Genomic DNA, 22,470 nt, shown 5'->3' on the forward strand with positions numbered 1-22,470 from the left:
GATATCCACCCCCCCCCTCCACCCCGTTTCTATAATTTTTCTATTTAAACACGCAGCTCTGACCGGCTCTAGGATAAACTCAGTTACTGGCTTTGAGTCAGAAGTGTCTGGAAGCCTTAATGAAAACCAAGTGTAAGGCGAGTCTCAGCCACCTGTCCCCGGGATCCCCAGCCAAGCGCTCCGGGCTCCCGCTAATCTACGGGCCTGCCTCTTGGAAAGGGTCTCTTGCATGCTGGACCCCTACCCTGGGCGGTGGCAGCGTGGAGCTGGGCACCTGGAAACCCGCTGGTAATTTCTGTAAGCCAGATAGCAAAGCCGTGCTGGCGTTGCCGGCAATTCTGCGTTTCCAAAGCTGCCACAAAAGCCGTTGCAAGAAGAAAAAGGGGTAGGAAAGAAGCTTTTTATGTTGCAGGTCTGCAGTCCTGCCCCTTCTCCCCAGGAGCAGCCCCTCTCCCAGCTCCCTACTTCCCAAAGATACTGTCTAGTTACTTTGCAAGGGAAGTTAGCTTAGGGGAGAATTTTGTTTTCTTTTTCTTACAGACATGAGCTGCTTTGGTTGCCTGGAAGCATGATTTCCTGAAACCTGCTCCTTTCTGGCTCTTGCAGTGAGGTTCACAATAAAATGTATTGTGGTTTTGAGCTGGGCTTTATTTAAGAAAATGCCATTCTGGGTTACTCTCTTTCATGAGGCAGATGAAGAAAGAGATGAAAGGCTGACACTTGGGATACCTCATTTCTGCTCTTTAATTGTGGGCGGTTTCCGGTTCTTCTAGAATGGGCTTCTTCCCTGGGAATTGGTGGGAATTAGAGTGGAATAAATGAAAAGAAAAGAAAAAAATAATGGCTGTTAATTGTGTTTTTTTGTTTATGAGGCCATTAATCTCATTCTTCTAAGAGCAATTCTGTAGATGGGGATATTTAAATGCACTGCTTTTATAGATCCGGGGATACTTCTTCTTACTCGCTGCGTCTCGTGCAACGCTTGCTTCTGTGTAAGCCACGCTCTTTCAAGGCAGGCTTGGAGCCTCAGCTTGCACTGGTGGTATCAGGTGCAGCCACTGGGAACCAGTGTAAAGTTGTGCTTTGGAAGATAGCAACAGAGATGGGGTGTGCACCTGTACTGTGTTAATGCTTCCACTAATTAAATGTAACTTCAGGATCAAGCCCTTGCACTCACTGGTGGTTGGTGTCGCTTAGCTGACCGGGAATGCTGAAGAAGACACGTGCGGTGTGACCCAGGCTGCAAAGCAGCCCCTGCTCTCGACGGGCGCTGGGGCTGGAGGGGAGTTTTGCTTAGCGTGGTGTTTCATTGTTTTTTAGGATGAAGATACCTAAGTGGAGGTGGAGCAGCATCTCCATCAGTGTGCGATCCCAGCTGAAAGGCACCCTGGCCCTTCTCCTCGTGGGCAACGTTGTCTTTGTGATAGCTCAGGTAAGCGTGTTGCGTTGCTGGGAGGTCTCTGGGCTTTAAAATGGCACAGTGTTGGCACAGGGAGGGCCTCGGGGGTGGGCAACCCCTGGGACTTGCAGGACTGGTCCGTGCATGTGTCGGGTCTCCAGCAAGTGCGAGGATGTATGACTTGGCTTAGCTCCTTAGTCTGGGCTTAACCTGAGTTGTAGCATGCATGAGTAAGAGCGTGCACGGATTGCTTCCAAGGCTCTGAAAGGCCATGCCCTGCTCTTGGGTGAGCACTGTTTCCTTGATGCTCCGTGGTTGGAGCTTTCATTTATTTTGCATGGAACAGTATTCTCCCTTTCCCAGTAAACACAGAATTAATAGAAACCCCGTAACAGGTGATTCTGGATGGGAAAATACATCCCTCTCCCCAGCTATGAGCAATAGCCGGGACCCCCCAGGAGGTTCTGTGCCCTTGCGAAGGGATACGAATGCCTCGCGGAGCGCAGGCTTGCGGTGATGACGCTGCCGGTGGAGCAGCTCCTTTGCGCTCTGCATGGTCACGCTGCTGCCTGCAGTGGCTGAGGGGTGGGAGATGGGGGTGTTAAGGACCCTCCTGAAGTGACAAACCCAGTGGCATTTGCAAAGGGAGCACATGAGCTCCTCCAGCCTGGTAGCATCCACTGGCGTGTTCTCCCACTGCAGAGGGGTTTCGCAAGGGTTTGCTTAAGCTTTCAGTGAAGCTTTGGGCTGCAACGAGCTCTTCAGCTCCCTGAATTCACTATGGAGCAAGAGTCAGAGATGACCAAAAGCCTTTGATGATTTACGGTTGTTTGGGAGCTCAGTTTTGCCAACTGAGTGAAACAATGACTTGTTTCCTTTCCCAAGGAATCCTGAATATTGCCATTTCATTCCAATATGTAATGAAAACACAATCGGAAAAATGCAGGGTTTCTTGCAAGATGGGGAATCTCAGACTTGACCTTAGGTGGAGAAGGAAATGCCCTGTTCGGTCAGGGCAGGTGGGGCGGGGGATGCTCTCAGTCCACGCCAGGCTCTGCGGTGCGGATGCTGACTGCTGCTTCCCTCCCCAACCTGCCTGGCGCTTCCAGCAGGACCTGACGCAGACCTCCAACAGCCTGGAGGAAGGGGCAGACGTCACCGCGTACTGGTGGGGCGAGTGGACCAAGTGGACGGCGTGCACCAGGACCTGCGGGGGAGGCGTCAAGTCCCAGGAGAGGCACTGCCTGCGGCAGAGGTACGGCACCCGCCTGCCAGGGTGTGGGGGGCTCCAGCTTGCTGGAGGTAGCCTTGACTTGACCCAGAAGGTCATCACTTGGTAGATTAGTGCCGGTGAAAAGGTGTTGTCTGGCAAACCCTGTTTGCGTGGAAGGTAAGTGTGGCCTAAGCATGCTGCTGTGAGGATGCCGTGCCCTGGGCATTCCCGCTGGGAGGAGCGGCCAAGGTATTCCTGTGCTGGCCCTGAGGTTTCTCCTGCAGGGTTAGTGTGGATGGGTTGCAGATGTAGCATAAGCCCGTGGTCAGGGCTTCTGGGCCCAGCAGCGAGGACACCGTGGTGCAGGGTTGGCTGGGGACTCGTTGATCGCGGCTGCTCTGTGCATGGCTCTGCCCTCTCCGGACTGTGTGGCTGCCAGAAGGCACCTTGCAAACCTTGTCCCCATGATACCTCCTAGGATGCTGTAATAAAAATAGGTCATGCTGCAGGTAACAAAGCCAGAGAGACCTTTGCTATCAACTCCAGTGGGACCGGGAGAGATCTCATCTCGATGTGGCTCTGCTACATGGAGGCAGATCTTACAAAAGCAGGGGACAAATATAGTTAAAAAGGGGAAACGGAGGGTTTGGCCCCTGTCTAACCATCATTTCTTTATTCAGAAGAAAGTCAGTGAGTGGGCTGGCTAATAAAACTTGCACTGGAACATCCAAAAGATACCAGCTCTGCAAAGTACAAGTAAGGATATCCTTTTTCTCATTGGGAACACTTGATACAAAATGTGGGAAGTCGTGCTTGCTTTGTGCAATGGCATTTCTGGGCCCCTTGGAGAGGGGACACCATTTGTCCTGTAGCTGTCACCCTGCTGCCCCTCTGAGCAACTGGAGTTCCCTCCTTTGGTGCCCATCACCATTGTGTTGAGGCTTTGGGCCTTTTGCCTGTGCTGGGGGCCATAAAACCCAGCGGGTGGCTTGTGCACCATCTCCTGGGGGGTTTCCTTGGCTGTCCCTGCACTGGGAGGAGGAGGATGTGGCTCCGGCCAGGGCAGGCGATGGAAACGCTCTTTGCAGCCTGTCGAGATGTGCCAGAAGCCTTTCCTGTACTTTGTTTTCATCAGGCTATTAATGTATCCCATTCTAGGAGTGCCCTGCAAACGGAAGGAGCTTTCGAGAGGAGCAGTGTTCATCATTTAATTCCCACGTGTATAACGGCAGAACGTATCAATGGAAACCTTTATATCCTGGTAACAAGACATTCTTTGTGTGTTTCATAATGCTTAGCCAAAATATTTTGATAGTTATGATGCTAGAGCCTGCAGGAAGGCTCCTCCTCTGCTGTTTTAAAGTGATTTTTCAGAGACACAATCAGCTGTCTCCTAAGTTCAAAGGCACCTTTTGCAGCTGCAGGGTAGCTTAAAAATAAAATAACATGAACTTATGGCTGTAGCCTGTGTTGGTCACAGCTCCCGAGGACTGGAGAGCTGAAAGGCTGGAGGAGGATGCGAGAGCGTGGGGTGATGGACTGTTCTGGCAGGGAGAGTCCGGCTCACCCAAACAAGTGCCCTGTGAGCTGAGGCCATTACTGGCCGCCTTGCATGTCGGTGACATTTGCACACTCCTACACCCTTCGTGTGTCCTGTCAAATGTCGCCGAGATGCAGTTAGTCAGTTTGGTCACCTGGGGTGAGCGCCACAGAACTGCAGAAATAACTTAGGAGTCAGACTGAGATTTTATTTAGAGACTGAGATTTTATTTAATTTTTAGGCACCTAACTCCCATCAAAATCAAGCATTAAACAAAAATCACAGCCAATTTTTAGAGCTCCTGAGGAGGAGGCTCCTGAGTGCTGGTTCTTCAGCACCACAGTGCCATTGGGTGTCTAAAAAATAGAGATGGGTTCTAATGCAATATTCTTATAATTTGGGGGTCTCTGTACATACCTAAGAGTGATTATGCTTCATGAAATTACTACTTTCACACAGAAGGAGGCAACAAGCCCCTGTCTCACCAGCCTTCTCGATGGGCTCGGCATGGTAGAACTTGCACGTGGCAGGCTGGTTAGCTGTAGCTACTTGGCTGCTTTTGTCCCTTTCCTATGGCAAGGTGACAATTTCTTTGAACATATTTGCTCTTCAAGATGACTCACCAGAATAGTTACAGTGAATTGTTTTGTTTTTTAGCAGGCGTTCACGTGGCTCCTGGGGGATTTGCAGAATAATGTTTTGACATTGATGCTGTCTTGCTTGGGCGTGCAGGCCAGTGGGTATATGACCGCTCGCTAGTTGGCGGAGTTCAACACTTAGCGTTGGGTTTCTGATGCAAATATGAATTTGTCATTTTATTCCTGTGGATATTATGAAATGTGGGACTGCCGTGCCAGTGGATGTAGCCAGCCAGTTGCCTGCAGGAAGCAAAGGGTGAATTAAGTCCAACTTGGGTGGATGTTTATGGAAAAGTTCTTATGTTTTAAGCTGCTGTGACTTTGAATATAGTCTTACTTGTATTATTAAGTATTTATAACAATACATCTATGTTAATTTAACTTGTGTCTTAAACGTAGACGTGTGAACACGCGTATGTTTTTTTGTGTAATGTGTATATATAAGCACTACTGCAAGTCCTTGCACAGAGTACCGGCTGTTAGCGCTTCGGTGCGTCCCCTGGGCCGATGTCAGCGATACGGCTAGCATCGCTAGCTGCATCTCTTCCTGGCAGCAGGGAGGACTGCCTGGCTGTGCAAAGGTTTGCAGCAGTGGGCTGTCACGCTCTCAGAAGTGCAATCTCCTGTCCAGCCTGAAACACAAGAGGTGGTAGCTTCTGAACTGCTGGCTGCTGTGCAATTGTGCTGTTGCTGCTGTTGTTTAGCTTGGCAGAGACTGACATTGGTAGGATGAAAGTTGTTGTGTTTGTTCTGTTTTGAATATATCTTTATATCCTTTCCCCTTAGATGACTATGTTCACATTTCTAGCAAGCCCTGTGACCTCCATTGCACCACTGTGGATGGTCAGAGACAGTTAATGGTTCAGGCTCGGGATGGAACATCCTGCAAATACACTGATTTCCGAGGGGTTTGCGTGTCTGGAAAATGTGAGGTTGTTAAACATTATAGCAAAAATATTGTTAGTAGCATTCAGAAAATTCCAACGGGTGCGATATTTGCCTGACCCTCGATACTCTATTTGTGCATTTTTTAGCCGATTGGATGCGATGGCATTCTCTTTTCCACCCACACACTGGATAAATGTGGAGTTTGCCAAGGAGATGGGAGCAGCTGCACTCATGTGACCGGCAGTTATCGGAAAGGAAATTCTCATCTTGGTAAGGCTTTCGGGCGCCCTTTGCTTTATTTGAATCAGAGGGATATTTTTTTAAATGTATTTTTGGTAAACTACTTGCAGCTCTCACCAGCTGCCCTGCTTCAGTTTTTCCCACGTGTTCTGTGTGCGTTAATGCCACTTGTTAACTTGGGCGGGGAAAGTCTTTAAAGAAAACCAGTAACTTTGCATGGTGCTCGTCGAAAGCCTGAGGTCTCTGATGCTGAGTGGTGCAAAAGGGTTATGCAAGAGGCTGGCGTCTATTTTAGTTTTCTTTCTCATGACCCAGTGAGACTAGGAGTAAACCCTTTGTAATAACAGGAAGCCAGGGTATTTTGAAAGACCAGGATTCCCAAAATTAGTGTGATGTAAAACAACAGAAGCTACTTGTCCTAAATATAGCAATCTAACTCAAGACTAATGATTAGTGCTCTCTGAGGATCAATTTAAGGTGGAGCAAGCTGCGGGAGCTTCAGTGGCGTTAGGAGGACTTGTCCCATCGCTTACCTGGTGCTAAGCAAAGCGGGGACGGAGGGGAACCAAGCTGTAATCTCTCACTGGGGTTCCAGGAAAACTGGCTAGCATGAGGTGCAACACTGAACCACGGGATTGCTTCTCTAGCTAACAAAGCAGTCTTCAGATAGCTTTTCTTACACCAGTTTATATAAACTTGGTGTTTGTACATGTAAGGATTGTATCCTTGTTTTTCTACTGTAAACCAGGATGCATGGTTCGCACGTTTTTCTCGTAACCGTTAGGCTGTGAACAGGACCATATTGATACCAACATTAGGTTTTTTAGTCTATAACTCCTTAAAAATAATTTTGGATTGAGGCCAGTTTGCTTGATCTATTGCGGTATTGACTACGGAGTGTCTCGTTCAGATTATTTGTTACCAAGTTCCTTTCATTAATCTGTAGTTTCCCATAGGCTATTCTCTGGAAAAAAAAGGGATATCCAGATAGTAGAACGGAAAAAATCTGCAGATGTTCTGGGTGTGTATAACCTCTGGGTACTTCCCTAGAATGCATGCGTATCCTAGCTAATGCTTTTTCCAATGCGAAGATGCACGTAGTTTTATTGCAGCCATGAGCTAAACCCATAGTCAATGTAAATCACCACCGCGTTGTCTAAGCCAGTGTGTTTCTCCTCCCTGCATTCTGAGCACCTGGGCTTTTTATATATAAACAGTTTGATTGCTTTAATGCCAAAACTGTTGGTCAATATTATTGCTACTTCAGTGTTTTATGACAAATATGCTCGTGGCAGATCACAGATAGCCAAGTGACTTCACCTCTCTTGTGATCCCCTTGATGATCTCCTGCTTGGGGAATGTGCAATGGCCACATGACAACAGCACCAAGGAGACGTGCCCTGCATGTTGCTGAAGTGTTGGTGGCCACACCATCCACCTCGTGATGGAGATGGCAGAGCTGCTCAGGAGGAGTGTGGGAAAAATCTGGACTTGCCCCAGAGAAGCACATTTGTTACCACTGTGCTCTGCCTCAGAGGCTCGTGGCCATGTGCAGGAAGGCTTGAAAGAAAAAGGCTTGATTTAGTACAGTTGTACTGGGCTAGCTCTGGATGACCTGTCTTGGGCCACTGCTGGCTCAGGTGGCATCAGCTCCGTGCTCCCAAAGAGGCAACTCCTGCTGTTGGCCTTCTGACAGTCTGCAGAGCTGTGATTATCAAATGTTCATGCTGTGCTGGTGCCAAAAGGGTGAGAGGAGCCATGGACTCCTGTAAGCCACGTACCCAGGAGCTTGCAATGTAGAGGGCCGCATGGCCCAGAAACCCGGGCACATATTTGCATGATGTGTGTTGGAAATACATTACAATGCATTTGTCAACGATGAGAAACACTTGTTTTATTATTGTGATGCTCTATTTTTATCCCCTGACTGAACAAGAGGCAGTATTGCATACCTCTGCTCTTGCATGTGATGGCACTGGCTTTTTTCTCTCTTTGAAGCTGTGGCTGATGAAGCTGGGTACTACTTCTTCAACGGGAACTACAAAGTTGACAGTCCGAAGAACTTCAACATTGCAGGCACGGTGTTCAAGTACCGCAGGCCCATGGATGTTTATGAGACCGGCATAGAGTATATTGTTGCACAAGGACCAACAAATCAAGGGTTGAATATAATGGTGTGCTTTGACTTTTTCAAGTTTTCAAGGCTGGGGGTGATGGGGAAGGGAAGAATCTATGTTGGATTGAGGAAGGGGTGGCTGTGGGAGAAGCATCCTGCCATGGTTTCCCAGCTTTCCCAGGCAGCTTGAGGAGGGGAGTGGGAACAATGACCGTGCCCAGTTCCTTGCATGAACCTATTTTATTTGCATTGGTGCTCTTGGGTGCAGGCAGGGCTGTGAATAATGAACATGGGCTTGGTAACCCCCTCTCTCTGCAGGGGAAAGATGCCTCAGGCACTGCAGGCTAATTTCTCTTCTACTCCTTGGCATTTTTATCCAAGTTACCTGGCAGGAAAAGTAAAAATGAGGAAATTGGGCCAGACAGCTTGGAGAAGTACACAAAACTTGAACCCCAACTCTTTCTTGAAAGCAAACTGTCTAAAACCAGGCATATGAAGAAAAGCCATTTAATTTTTCTTCTGGGCAGCCAGCCAGAGCCCAACTCCTGCCATCTTCCGTGTAGCCCTGGGCCCCTCTGGAAGGGGAAGGGATGGCTGCTGGGGTGCTTATAAAGCATTGGACCAGTAAAAGGTGTTGTAGTGTATCGGCTGTGAGTCCCCAATGGGGATGTAATAGCTGAAGCGGGGTGTGTGTGCATGCTCCTCATTCATAAAAACACAAAAAATTGTTTTGCAAGTGATGGTCAGAAACTTCTGAAGTGGCTCTTCCAAGTCTCTGGTTGCTCAGCAGCAGAGGAGGGAGTGTGACCTGTGGCTCCCAGTCCCTGAGCTGGGGCTAGTCCCCAGGGCCATGCTGCCAAAGAACCCTTGGAAAATTGTGCTGGGCTCCAGTTGTAAGAAGTTGGCAATATGATGGAAAGCAGATTGGAAATAGCAAAGTAGATGCTTACCAACTGTCAAGTCCAAGATGAATCACAAGCTTTGTGTGCCATATACTCACTGAATCTGCTAATAATTTAATTTGTTTGCAGGTCTGGAATCAAAATGGCAAGAATCCATCCATCACATTTGAGTACACCCTCCTGCGGAAGCCACACTCAAAAAATATGCAGCCCATCTACTACACCTTTTCTGAGTCAGATAGCGAAGAAAGCAGAGAGTTTGATGGAGATGTGCCATTGGGTTTTATCCAGCACAATGCAACCTATTTTGGGAAAATCTCCAGGGAAAGGATAGACTTGGAGAACCAGGTGTTTGGAAGGCACGACACGGAGGAAGATTTAAACTTGAGCAAAGGTCAGGAAACCAATGAGGTCTATGAAAGAGCAGAAACAATTGACTGTGAGCCAAAACTGAAGGGCAAACAACCCCAAGGTAAGGAGGAGACTTGGGCCTCACTGTTCTGCTTCTCAGAGCTCTTGTTGAGAAACGCTCTGTTTCTACCTCTGGTGATTCTGCTGGTTTGTTTTTTGGAAACCCTGGAAAGTTCTTTAAAACGTCTCTGCTCATAAATCCTCTTTGCCCTTCAGGTTCTGGTTTCTGGTGGGTGGGGGGTGGCCATGGGTGAGGTCTCACTGCTGGTGCCTTGCTGTGCTTTGCCTCATGCCAAGGACAGGAGGGAGCCCTGGGTGCACAGAGGTCCCCGTCACAACCATCTTCCATCACCTCCCATAGCTGCCCAGCCCCCAGCAGGCTCCTTCCCACTCCATTCCCTTGGGCATCCCACCTCCAAACTGCCTTGAGTGCTTTCCCAGCATGGCTGCATGGGCTCTGGGGCCAGGAGGACATCTTCCTTTCTGATTTCTGCTATTGCTTGGGGCAGTGCTGGCAGGTGCTGAGGTCTCCTCTGGCCATGTGACAGCAGGATGAGACCCACAGGGCTGCACGCCCTTCCCAAAGGGGTACAACCCCATGAGATTCCCCCTCCTCAGCTACTGCCTCTAGCCTTCCGGGTGGCTGCTCAGGCTCCGGCGTGCCTCTGCTGCTCCGGGCTGCTTTCGCCTCCCAGCCTGAATGCATTTTGTGGTTGTCACTGTTGTTTCCCCCTGTTGGCTCCAATCTAGATTCAAACGTAACCAGGTCTACTTACCAGACAGACCATGGCGACGGAGACTTCGACCCCAGGTTCACCTCCAGGGAATTCCTTTCAGAGAACGCCATCACAGACAAGCTGCTGGACAAAGCCTCAGACTCCAAGGAGCTGGTGCTCAACATGACCATGAACAGCATCTTTGCCCAGGGAGACCCAGTCAACTCTGTGGGGTCACACATTGACAGCCTTTATGTTGACTATGAGGATACTGATGGCATCGTGACCTACACCATTAACAGCACTTACATGGAACTGAGCAATGGCAAAGCCATCAACACATCTGCGGAGACACCGTTTTCAAATGCCACTGTCACCATGACCAGCCCTCAAGGGAACAGAACCCACAAAGCAAGGTAGGAGACGTCTTTTAACTATAGTCAATCCTGTTTATTGCTATTTTTGACTCATAATAGCCCTGTTCTCGGTGCATGATTTCTATCTGTCTGCTTTGGAAGCCAGAAGGTAAGTGGGGGTAGGATGATGAAGGCTTTCTGCTGGGGGTTAATTTGGAAGGGCAGGCTAGAGGTTTGGGAGCAGAAAGTCAAGAGAGCATTTAAGCAAGAGGAAAACTCACTGCCCTCCTTAGTGGATGTGTCGGCAAGCCCATGCTGATGGCTGTCAGCTTGTGCATTGCTCTTTGCCTGTCATTGCTTGTTATCGGTCATGGCCATAAAGAAGCCTCTTCCTTTTTTCTTCTCTTGACATCCTGCTCTGATTCCCCAGGCCCCTTCCTCTGAGTTCTGATGCAGCAGAAGTTGGTCCTGGCCCCTTTTTACCCACCCTACTGACTGCCGCCCACGATCCTCCTCACTTGTGTTGGCAGGAGCATGCTTCCAGCAGCTCCCAGGCATGGCCCTGCCTGCTTAACCTGCTGCCGGGGAGGCAGAGCAGGACAACAGGAGCTCTTCCTGTAGGGCCTGCAGAAATAGCTGGGGTTTGCTGTCGTTGGGTGCAGAAGCAGGGCAGTTAGTCACTGCTTTAAGAGTATCAAAAGCTCTTCAGTGGCTGATATGAGGACTGTCACTTCAGCATTCCTTCAACGGCTGGTTTGGAGTAGTAGTGCTATAAAATGCAGTGGGAAGCTAGATTAAACCTTCTTTATCTTCAGCAGCAGAGTTCATCCAGGCAAGGATGGGCTGGGTGAAAAGGAGTTTCAGGATGATTCTTGTCCACAAGCCTACGTCTAGGGTATTTTGAGGTGCTCTGGGGCTCTCTGGGGAGCAGCCTTTGGGAGCTCATTCCCAGTGTGGGCACGTGGGGGTTGAGACAGGACCACCGCTTGCAGCCACAAACTAAAGCAATCTCTGGAGAGCTTGGGCTGAAATCGAGGCTTTGGGAGTCATCCAGGCCCCAGACCCACAGCCATGGATTTGGGTCCTGCTGTGCACCCCCATGGTTTGTTTGGGTCCCAAGCCCCCACAAGCCTCCCCTGGCTCTGCTGCTTTGACTCTTCTGTCTCCCAGCCCTCACCACCAGTAAAACGTGGGTTATGACGCTGAGCTTCAGAAGACATAAAGCACTGAGCAGATGCTCTCTGGTTATAGCTAGCTGTGTTTACCCAGAACTTATACTAGCTTACGCTAAAGCAACTTATGCTAAAGAAAATGTCCGTGCAGCCAAACGTATCAACAAACTTCTTAATGATAAGAACATTAAAACCTTGCCAAGGGCTTGAGTCTATCCTCTCTTCTCGTGGCTTGGCTGGGAAACTTTGCCTTCAGCTGCCAAAGCAAGCATTTCGTTAGCTCTGACAGGCGAGGGCAGGGCTGTCAGCTCCCTGCCTCGCTGTCCCGTGGGGGCGAGGAAGGGGGCACGGCCCCCCCCACCTGCCCTGGGTGGCCTTGGCTGGCACCCTGTACCCCCAACCTCCTGGGGATACAGGGACCTTCTCGTGCTTTAAACTTGAGAGCAGCTTGGCTGTGGCAGGAGGGTCACAAAAGACTGTCGGTGGCTCCGGTGCCGTTTTTCGTGGTGCTAAAAGCTCCTTGCACTGTCCCTGCTGCCCGTCCACCGAAGACACGGGGCAGGGATTTAAACCCTTCCGGGAGCGATGCCCAGAACTGCCATTTTTTCAGTTCTTCTCTTTAGTTTGTTCCACAGTGTTCCCTGCCCTCACCCCCCGAATAAAATAGGAACTTTTTTGGCCATCAACACTTAGGTCTGAGCAGTTTTGCACTAGCCAAAAGGCTGTATCCAGGCCCAGCTGGGCTGTAGCCTGGGCTGAGAGATGCTGAGCTCCTGGCTGGCTTCATCCCTCGCTGTGGGGCTGCGGTGGGAGGTCGAAAGGCCAGTGGAGACAGATGTGGGGCAGCTGGGGGGCAGGAAACATGCTGTTCAGAGGCATGTTGTTTTATTAAAAAAAAAAAAGAGGGGGGAAGAAAAAAAGGGTAACAAAACAACTTGTACCTCCCTTCAAGAGGCCAGACCGGGTGCCTGGAGGCATTGCTCTCCTCCCCGGCAGTCGAGAGTCCCATGGTGTCGCTGACAACCAGAGACTCTGCATGCGAGGGCACTTGTGGGGCGGGGAGAGACGGGCACGTCTGCGGGGCTGGGTGATCCTCGCTTCCAGGGACTGGGGCAGGAGGGAGCATGCTGGGACAGCCTGCTTGTGCCCAGGCCTTTCTCGTGTCCCCCGACTCTTTATTTATTACTTCAAGCCCCGTTGCAATTGTAACGGTAACCGCTCATCTGTACCTCCTGGGTGGGAGTGATGGCTGAGGAGCCCCAGCTCCCTGAGGCCAGCCTTGAAGCACCCAACACAGCAGGATAAACCCTGTACTGACCCTGGGGAGCGGTTCTGGGTTTGGTGTGTCACGGGCGAGGTGCTGGAGCACAAGATGTGTGAGGAGGATTGGGGACTGGGCTTGTTCCTTCAGGAGGAAGGGCGGTGGAGGGGACAGCCAGAAGCTGCACCGAGGAAAATGGTCATGGGGTACAAGGGAAAGCTCTTGCCCCGGGTGTGGGACAGGATGGAGGATCTCCCCCTTGGAGATGGGCAACACGGGACTGTGGGACCCAGTCTCTTACTGGGGTCAGCCTAGTTCCGGGCAGGAGCTTGAACTTGAGACTCCCACATCCTTCCCAAGCTCGGTCTGGGATGGATGGTGGCTTTTGGCTCATTTTCATTCCATGTAAATGGGGAAACAAGCCGGGGGGGATCATCTCTGCAGACTGTAACCAGCCAGTCTGTACACACGGGACAGCCTTGGTTACAGGTGGGGCATTTTCTTTCTTTCCAAATTGTTGCAGTTCTTAGTGTGGATGGAGTTATCAGGTATACGAGCACCTTGCACCAGCGTGGCATGTTATATTTCCTCTCTGGGAACGGGTCCCACTGAGATGGGGATGGGTGGGTGGCTCTTGTGCCAGGGCAGGGGTGCCGTGATGCTTCTCCTCTCCTGGACCAGTTAAAGCTGCCTTGGGGCATGCTGAGGGCAGATCCAGGCACCCTTGTCCTTCATCCCATGCCCATGCTGTGGTGTGCAGCCAGGGCTGATCCTGCAACAGGAGGCATGAGTTTTTCCCCTTTACTTAAAAATAAAAACTGAAATAAAACACAGAAATATGAGCTGGACATTGATCTGTGGTGTTCATGTGCACGTTAGCATTATTCTTCTGCTCCGAGGACTGTTTTGGGAAGACAGGCAGCCCAGACCTCAGCTGCGGGTGAGGGACTGATGCTAATTTCTGGTGCAGTCACTTGCTTGGAAAGCAGAAGCAAAGTGCAGGCAGGGAAGAAAATACTTGACTTCATAATTAAAGGGTGGAAAATAAAAGAGGAAAAACCCACCAGCTTGGTAGGACAACGTGCTGCTGTTTGCATTTAGAGGAGAACAAAATGACAGTTTTGTCTTTGCTTGAAATGGTAAGAGAGCTAAATGCTGCCCTATGACCAAATGTCTGATTTATCTGGAAAGAACTTGTCCCTGCGACCTCGTTGTGCATAGAAGCAGCTCTTTTATTTAGGCTCACGTACATTAAAGGGACACTGTTGAAAGACTTTTCTGTCTTCAGACGTGGTATAAAGCTTATTTTGAAGATTATTTTGTCCTTTCAAGGGAGAGCAGTCCCAGTCACAAGCAGGGTATAGACCGGAGGATCTAGGCAATACCCCGTTTTCCAGGCAAATTAAAGTACAAAAAGCAGATGTTGACTATGTTTTAATGGATCTTACTGAAAACTGTCATCTTGTGAGCCCTCTCCTGGCTGGGCGGCAGCGGGCAGCACGCCGAGGGCAGCCGCGGCTCAGCCGGCATCGGGGGCTGATGCGGGTCCCCAGGCAGAGCTGTTTTGGCAAGATGAAGCACTATTTATAGGGAGCCGAGGTTGTTATTTTTTTTCCGCAAAAAATAGTCGCATTCATTTGAGTTCCATTTCAAACGCAGGAAGCGACCGTTTGCCAAACTGACAGAGACAAAATCAACAGGGAAAATGAGATTGTTGTTTTTAATCCTTCTGGAGGTTCAGTGCTGGCGGTGGAAGGAGGGTGGGTCTGAAAGGAAATGGCTGGATTCTCAACAGTGTCCTTTTAAAGGTTGATTTGACAGACTGGACCTGAACTTTTTCTTACGAACAACTAAATAAGGCAATTTCAGAGCTTCTGCTGCCTAGAAATCATACAAGCTGCATATCTCGCCAGGCCAGAGACAACTGGATGTCAGGATACAACCTTGTACGCTATTTCAGTGTAGCTGTTTCAAGGGTTTGAACAAAGGTATGAGAACAGACTTGAAGCCTTTTGTTGTAAAGGTGCAGTATCCCTGATGTGTTATAACCTCGCAGCACGTAGGATGCACTGAACTGGGCAAAGCTGTTACTCTTGGTTTGACAAATGCTTTTTTTGTACACCAGGCTGACTCTGTTACTCCTTCCCCGATGGCTTTATGTGTTTGAGCACAGCGTGGATATGAGAGATGCAAATTACCTACCTAAAATAAAACAAAATAACCCAAACCAAGAGTGGCAAAAGCAGCGGGTAGGCAAATGGCATGCCTTGGTGTTCAAAAGCAAAGTGTGCTTTGAGAAGCAGGCTTATAAACTCCTGTGCCACATCTAGGCTTTCAGAAGGAGTGAGCTGCTGAGATTTGAGCAGCCGAAAGCTCTGCCGCGTTGAGCAGCACGAGTCGGCGTGCCTGGCCCTGGAGACGCAGGGGAGGAGATACTGCACCTTTAGTCACTGTATGCCGAGGGCCAGGTGTATTTGAGCAGAAAATGCAAACTTTGTTAAATTCTGAACTGTTTCTACTTGTGGGTATTTTTATCCCATTCTCTCTATTTCTAGACAGTGGAAGCTCTGCCTCTAACCAGGCTGGGGATTCTACTTGGGGCTCAGGACAGGTATGTTGTGAAACAAACCAAACCAATTAAAACAAACAAACAAACCCCAAAAAATCAGAAAAACCAAACCCAACCGCCAAACAAAGCAAATCCCCTCCCAAACCCGAACCCAACCGAACCGCAGCCTGCTGGCAGATGTGTGTGTCTGACGTGGCCTATCACCGCTCGCCTTGTAAATGCCTTTTTTTTGTTTTGTTTTGTGTTTTTTTTTGTTTTTGTTTGCTTATCGCTAGAAACAGATTGAAGTTGTTAAGAAAGGGCCAAGGTGTGAGTGCTGCTGACATGTACAGGTGGAAGCTTTCCTCCCATGAACCCTGCAGCTCTACATGTACCACAGGTAGTTATAAGAAGCAGCCAAATTCTGCACAACCGCTGAAATCACCTGGTGTGTGAGTCATTTTTATGTCTGTCAGGGATGGGAAGGACCTGGTGATGCGTAGGGGATCTTGCGATCTCTGGAGCTGGTTTAGCCCAACCTCAAATCTGCTCCGTCCGGGCGCAACGGCAGGGAGAAGAGCGGGGGGCCAAGAGCGTGCGAAGCCCCCCGACCTCGCAGGCGCCTCAGGGTCCAGGCTGTGGTACCCGGCATGTCCATCGTCCTGCAAATCACCCTCCCTTCGGGGAGCTCTGCACATCGCCTTCGCTTCCCAGCCCAGCGGGATCCCCAGACCTGTGCCGCGTCTCAGCATATTGCCTCCTTTTGGGTTTTTTACTTTTTCTTCCTCCCCTTTTTGACCGTTCAGAGGGGTTTGAAAAGCTTAGTGGCTTCCCCACAGAATGAAATTTTGAAGATGGTTCAGCTCTGGCAGGAAACAAAATAGCATTTGGCTTTTTGGTTTTTGTTTTGTCTCTCCCACTCCTCCTCCTACCCCTGAGCCTGATTTCGGCCGTGAGGGTGTAAATCTGGAACAGTGGCGTAGATGCCAGGGATATCAAAACCTGGCCTGTATTGGTTTTGCATAAATCCCCCTTTTTTTGTCCCCCCAAAAGCTTCAAGCCACCTCCTCTCTCTCGTCCTTTCCCCCTTGATTAGGGGCTCCTGGCCCCGGCGAGCGGGTCCTGCCCTCGCCTGCACCCTCCCCAGCAGCACCGCCCCTGCGCCATCGGGATCCTGCGGTGCTTCTGGAATTAGAAAGAAGGGAAAAAGGGGGAGAGAGGAGATTGCAGTCTAAGGGACATCTCTTAAAGGAACAAATGCAAGGATTTTATTTTTTTAAGCATGCCAGAGCATTTGTTCTAGTCCAGCAGCCACGTGCCCCGTGCCTGCCGGCAGCGGGAGCTTGGCGAGCCGCCCCTTTCCCTGGGATCTTGTCAGCCACATGTTCTGGGACATTTTTGATCCCTTTGATCCTCTCTGAACAAATTTCCCCCTTGACCAGGACAGGCTGCTCTGCCCTGCTTTGCAGCTAGCAGAGAGAGGTTTTACTTAAATTTCTCCTTTCTCATTGCCTTTTCTTAATGACACAGCGCAGAGAAGCAATACCATGTCAAGAGCTGTAGAGCTTTTTTTAGTTTCATGTAAACCATATGTTCCCGAGAGCTGCAATTCTTGTTACCTGTAGCCAGAGCAGCCTCCTGGTCCCCAGCCAGATCCCAGAAAGGACTTCACAACACTTGCTCTGGCACGGCAGGCTGCGGGGGAAACGGTCTCGGTCTGACGACACTGGCTGCCCGTGCTTTTGGCGAGGGAGCAGGAGGGCAGGTGCCTCCTTGCAAAGCCCCCGGGAGCCCTTCCGTGGCCCAGAGCGCTGGGTGCCCCTGGGGAGCACCCGGGCACAAGTGGGGTGTAATGCGTAGAGAGTGGGTGGGTGGAGCGGGTCGGAGACCGTTTTCTGTTGCCTCCACCCACGACCCAGGCAGGGTGGGAGCTGCCGAGAAGACCTGTTGCCCCGAGCATTTCCGATAAAAACTTGTTAGTCATATATTGATCTTGGTGGCAAGCCCTGGCAGGGGTGGCCGTGCCTGCCTATGGAGCCGGCCAAACTCAACCAGGCTGCCCGTGGTGGCTGGGTGGCTGTCGTGGTCCTCTCCTCCTGGCAGCATCCATCCCGTGGGCCAGAAAGTCCAGCTTGCTGCTTTCCCTCAGGAGGAAGTTTTGGAAAATGCAGCTCAAAAGAAAAAAAAAAAAAAAGAAAAAGGGGGGAAAAAAAAGAGTTTGGATGTCAAAATCACCAAGCGTCCTCTGTGTGTATGTATTCTCTTTGAAACCAGGAGTGATGTCCACATATGCTATGTGTGTTCGCTATGATGGGATCGAAGTGGATGATACGTACTGTGATGCCATGACCCGTCCCGAGCCCGTCCATGAGTTCTGTGCTGGGAGAGAGTGCCAGCCAAGGTACCGCCTCGACAGGGCGCTCCGGCGGGGCTCCGCGCTTTCTCTGCCGTGGATGTACTTGGGGGAGGGAGTTGGCGTGGATTTGGGGGGGAGGGCAGCAGGGATGGCCCCTAGCAGCCCCGTCCCTCCTGCCCCAGTTGTGTCTGCCCGAGCTGCACTGGGACTCGGCAAGATGTTCCTCCCCAGTGCTTTAGCTCGAGCTGCCAGGTTAAAACTTCCGTAAATCCTGGGAGAGTTTGCATCTGCGGCTCCCGTCGAGTCTGGCTTCTGACGACACGGGCAGCGTCCTGCCCTGGCCAGCGCGCGGAGGGCCACGCGCATGAAGTGGGTGGAGGGGCCAGGCTTGCGAACTGTGCCGTGGATCTGGCTTTCTGGTCCCTTCAGCATCCTAAACTGATCCTAAAAGCATCACTGAGGTTTGCTTGTATCGGCGCAAGAGCTGGCGCAGAGGGGAACCCGTGCTGGCAGTCCTTCAGGTTTCCCTTCTGATGCGGCTCTTTATCCAAAAAGCGTGACGGCAGTCGGGAGCCGGGCTGCACGGCTCGGGGCACCTCCGTGTTTGTAACGCCGGGCGTGCTTGTTGGAGGGTTTGCAAGTGACAGCAGGTTTGGGCGGGACAGACCGGTGTCTGTCGAAGCGAGGACGCGGTAACGCCGTCTGGTGCAAGCCCTGGAAAGGCGTCACTTGTGAACGTGCAAAGCAAGACCGGAGTGATGCCGGGAGCAGGTACGGCACCCGGTCCCTAGAGAGTGCTTGCTCTCGCCTCGGGTGATTGTGAAGGAGGACGGGGAGGAAAGCGCGTGCCCTTTGCCGTGTGAGATCTCCTTGAGCCTTGCACGCTAAGGCTGAAAGCCAGGGCAGGCTGCAGTTCAGGCAAAAAAAGGTGTGGGGAGGTGGATGGTGCTACTGCTGGGAGCATACCTGCACTGTAAACCCCGTGAGGACTTTAATCTCTATTTGCATTAACTTTGTAATTTTTTAGCACAAGGCTTTTTTCACGCTTAGATTACCCCGCTGGTGTTTTATAAAGCCACCCCTCCCTGTAGCTGCGCTGTGCCAGCTCCGTGGGCTTGCACTGTGAGAGGGAAGAGCTGCTCTGTGATTTACTGGTGATTGCAGTTTGGCGCTGGGTAAACCAGGGAGCTGCTGGGAGCTCCAGCGGCGCAGCCGGGCACGTTTGCTAGCACTTGGGCAGGCGGGATGCTGCTTGGGCTGGCAATGCTTTTCCAAAAGGAAGCACCGAGAGAATTGATGATCTTGAAGGTCCTTTCCAACCTAGTGTAATTTTGCCTGATCTGCATGGGAAAGACCTTGGTCTCGTCTCCCTTCTGAATTTAGGTGGCACCTTTAAACGTGTGACATCTCTCTGCGGCTGCTTGTTGTGCCTGGAGCCCCACGCGAGGCCGGCGTACAGCCCAGGGATGTGGCTCTCCCGCTCGGAGAGTGGCAGCAGCGGGTGGCGCGGGGGCTGCACGGGGCAGCCCCGGGTGCAGAGGAGCTGTGAACTCTGATCCACTTACATTTTTACATTTTTTAAATTATTCTTTAATTCAGAATTTCTATGATGTTACTGTACTGTGAAGATCTTGACTTTTTATGTCTTTTCCCTTGGTTTACAAGCTGCTCCCCTCTTGTAACATCAGGACAGCAGTGGCAGGGGACAGTAAGGGGCAGACCCCGGCTCTTCCAGCCCATCGCGTGACGTTAGCAGAGTTAGACCGCCAGCGGTACATGGATGTCTGTCCCAGCAGGGCTCAGACAGCTTTGTGTGACGTTTTTGCTGGGATTTGCGGGGTGATGGATGGTTGTGTCCTCTCCGTACTTTAGCTGATCAGGCAAAAAAAAGAGAGCTCAAACTTGGCCAAAAAGCATGGCAGAGAAATGTGCGGGCACACGTGGGGTTGCAGCCGGGGAGCGCGCGGACAAACGCTCGGCCGCGAGCACACCGGTCCTCGCCGGCCGCTCCCTCCTCTCGGCAGTCTGGTTTCAGCATCCACGGCTGCGGGCACGAGCTCAGGTCTGCTGAGTGGAACCACCATACGGTAACACGTCCCCTCCCACGGGAAAACTTCTCGCACCTTGGCAGCGTGACGATAGCTCGTTCCTATTGCAGCCACCGCCGGCAGAGAGCAGGCAGGGTTTTCCCATGGGATACTCCAGCCCCGTCCAGCCGTGCCCAGCGCGACGGCCTCCCTTGCTTCCGTAGGTGGGAGACGAGCAGCTGGAGCGAGTGCTCCCGCACCTGCGGGGAGGGCTACCAGTTCCGCATCGTCCGCTGCTGGAAGATGATCTCTCCGGGATTCGACAGCTCCGTCTACAGCGACCTCTGCGAGTCCGCGGACATCACCCGGCCGGACGAGCGCAAGGTCTGCAAGAACCCAGCCTGCGGGCCCCAGTGGGAGATGTCGGAGTGGTCCGAGGTGAGTTCCTGGGGACCTGCTGGCGCACGCGCCTGCGCTTCTCCCTTCCTTTTCTGACTGGAACTCATCCATGGCCACAGAAACTCTGCCCTTCAGAACACTGGCTGCAGTCGTTGCATGTGGAGCAAGATGCAGCAGTAATTTTTTTTTTTCCCCCCTAAAATGAAGCCTTGGGTCCTCTCCAGGATGGGGAGGCCACCGCCATCGGTCACTCAGTCTTTGACTGCACATAAGGGACTGGCATTGCCCACTGAGATAGGGCAGGCGTCCACGGCCCAGATCCTCCCACCACCGCTTGCGTGGCAGCCTCTTCAGCCCGCAAGGTGCTAGGGAGGAGATCCCACCTCACATGTGACTTACGTTCCCATAAATTTCCCTTCCTCACCTCCAATTTCACTGCACCACCTGGAGAACTAAACCTTTTCCTAGCTGTGCCTTGAGCAGATCCCTAAAGCAGCTGGAAGATGGTTTGGGGCCGTGCAGTGCTGCTCTTGCTGTAGCTTGTTGCTTTGCTTGGGAAAACACGTGAAAGGGATTGTGCCCCTGAATTCGCCTCCAGGCACGGCCAGCGCTCCAGCACATCGCTGGCAAACGTAAACCCATGGCAATGACCAAACCAGCGCCGCTTCCTCGGGGAGCCGGGGCCGGTCTCCGAGCTCGGAAAGGACTGGGGACTCACTCTCCTGGCCGCCGCCAGCGTTGCGCTGGATTGACGGTGTGGCTGCGGGGGGGGACCCCGCATGGCTCGCAGCGAACGAGTAGAACACGAGGGGTGTGACTGTGCCCCCCTGCGCTGCTAGGAAGCAGCCCTGCCTCTTCGATGTCTTCTGGAGGCGGGCATGCGTGGCAAGAGCGAGATTTCGGGTCTGCGTGCGTCTGAGCTCGCCCGGGTGCCGCCGCCAGCCCCCCGCCGTGGTGACGGCTGCGCGTGGAACGGGGCATTTGGGCCCTGGGGACCGCGCGCCCGTCGCCCTCCTGACAAGCAAATCAAGCCCAGACCCCTTCTACGCAGGAGCAGACTGAGCTCTGAGCCAAGCTGCCTGTGGGTGTGAACTTGCCCCACGGTTTACACTATGGACTCTTCCTCCTGGGAGGCTCCCAAAACACTTCTTGATCATAATTTAAATTCTCTCCTTTCCTCTGCAAGCCGGGGTGCATTGTTTCCCTCGAGCCGATGTAGGCGCTGGTGTGTTCCCGGCGTTGCAGGATGTTTTGACTTTCCCAGCTGGGTAGAGAGGAGCTCCCTGTGCTCATGCTGGCGCGTTATTTTGACTGGCGTAGCGAACCAGAGCGGCTTATTTTACAGAAATCCGTGTTCTTCTCCAGCATGTGTCAGGGACAGATTGCTAGAGACAGTCCTGGAGTAGTTCGTTCTTAGCCAGCAGCAAAGCTAATCTCATTTGGATCCCATCTGAAGTAGGGTGCCAAGTTGGCTGGGGGAATAGGCATTAAAAAAAAAGCACATTTCGGGGATCTGAGGATTAACGTATCAGCGCAGTGTGTCTGCGCGCTGTGCTGTTGACACTTTTCCCTGCTTTATGTTATACATGGAGCAAACGTGCGTATGTGAGACTGTAGTAACTCAAATCCGGTTCTAAATAATGTCACTGGGCTGTGCGGTGCCAAATTTATCCACAGCATAAAAACCTTGTGCGGTTTGGGGAAAACATTCTCCGAAGAGGTGGAAAGGAGCTGGCTGCTCCTGGGAAGGAGGCGAGGGACATCTCACCCTGCCTCGAAGTGACAGCTAAAACTTCTCAGCTCTGATCAGGCATTTTTGGTGCCTTGTGTTTTCACTCTCTGGTGTCACCCGGCGGAGAGCTTGCACAGCACCCGGGCAGGATGCGGCCCTCCTGCACCTTAACCTGACTGCTGAAGCTGCTGAGGGGTTTTGGGGGAGAGGGGTGGTTTTGCTACGGGTTGTTTTACAGACCGTCACCGATGCATTGTCGGGGTGTGTTGTCAGAGTTTCGTGTTTTAAAAAAAACCAATCAAACTAACTTAGCAGAAAACAGCTCCCAGTCCCCATTGCAGCGGGAGCCCCTGCTGATGCCGTCCCCTCGTCCCCTCCCGGCAGTGCTCAGCCCGGTGCGGAGAGCGGAGCGTGGTGACACGGGACATCCGCTGCTCGGAGGACGAGAAGCTGTGCGACGCCAGCGCCCGGCCGCTGGCCGAGAAGAACTGCACGGGGCCGCCCTGCGACCGGCAGTGGACCGTCTCCGACTGGGGACCGGTGAGACGCTGGGGTG

At 51.8% G+C, this 22,470-nt stretch overlaps 1 protein-coding gene across 1 annotated transcript; it reads left to right on the plus strand.

The window, feature by feature from the left end:
- Window positions 1-1,321: 1,321 nt before the first annotated feature.
- Window positions 1,322-22,454, plus strand: ADAMTSL2 (ADAMTS-like 2; the record flags this gene model as incomplete). The annotated part of the gene is given in 15 exon segments (XM_010281845.1): window positions 1,322-1,432; window positions 2,512-2,654; window positions 3,293-3,368; window positions 3,771-3,873; window positions 5,577-5,722; window positions 5,825-5,948; window positions 6,829-6,939; window positions 7,917-8,092; window positions 9,066-9,408; window positions 9,564-9,587; window positions 10,098-10,479; window positions 15,697-15,800; window positions 17,675-17,801; window positions 20,008-20,221; window positions 22,299-22,454. Coding segments are annotated over 15 exon segments (2,340 nt in total), but the record flags the coding sequence as incomplete, so codon positions are not given.
- Between the last annotated feature and the right edge of the window lie 16 nt (window positions 22,455-22,470).

This window comes from Phaethon lepturus, unplaced genomic scaffold (genome assembly GCF_000687285.1).
Source record: "Phaethon lepturus isolate BGI_N335 unplaced genomic scaffold, ASM68728v1 scaffold9892, whole genome shotgun sequence".
In the NCBI taxonomy this organism is placed as follows: Eukaryota; Metazoa; Chordata; class Aves; order Phaethontiformes; family Phaethontidae; genus Phaethon; species Phaethon lepturus.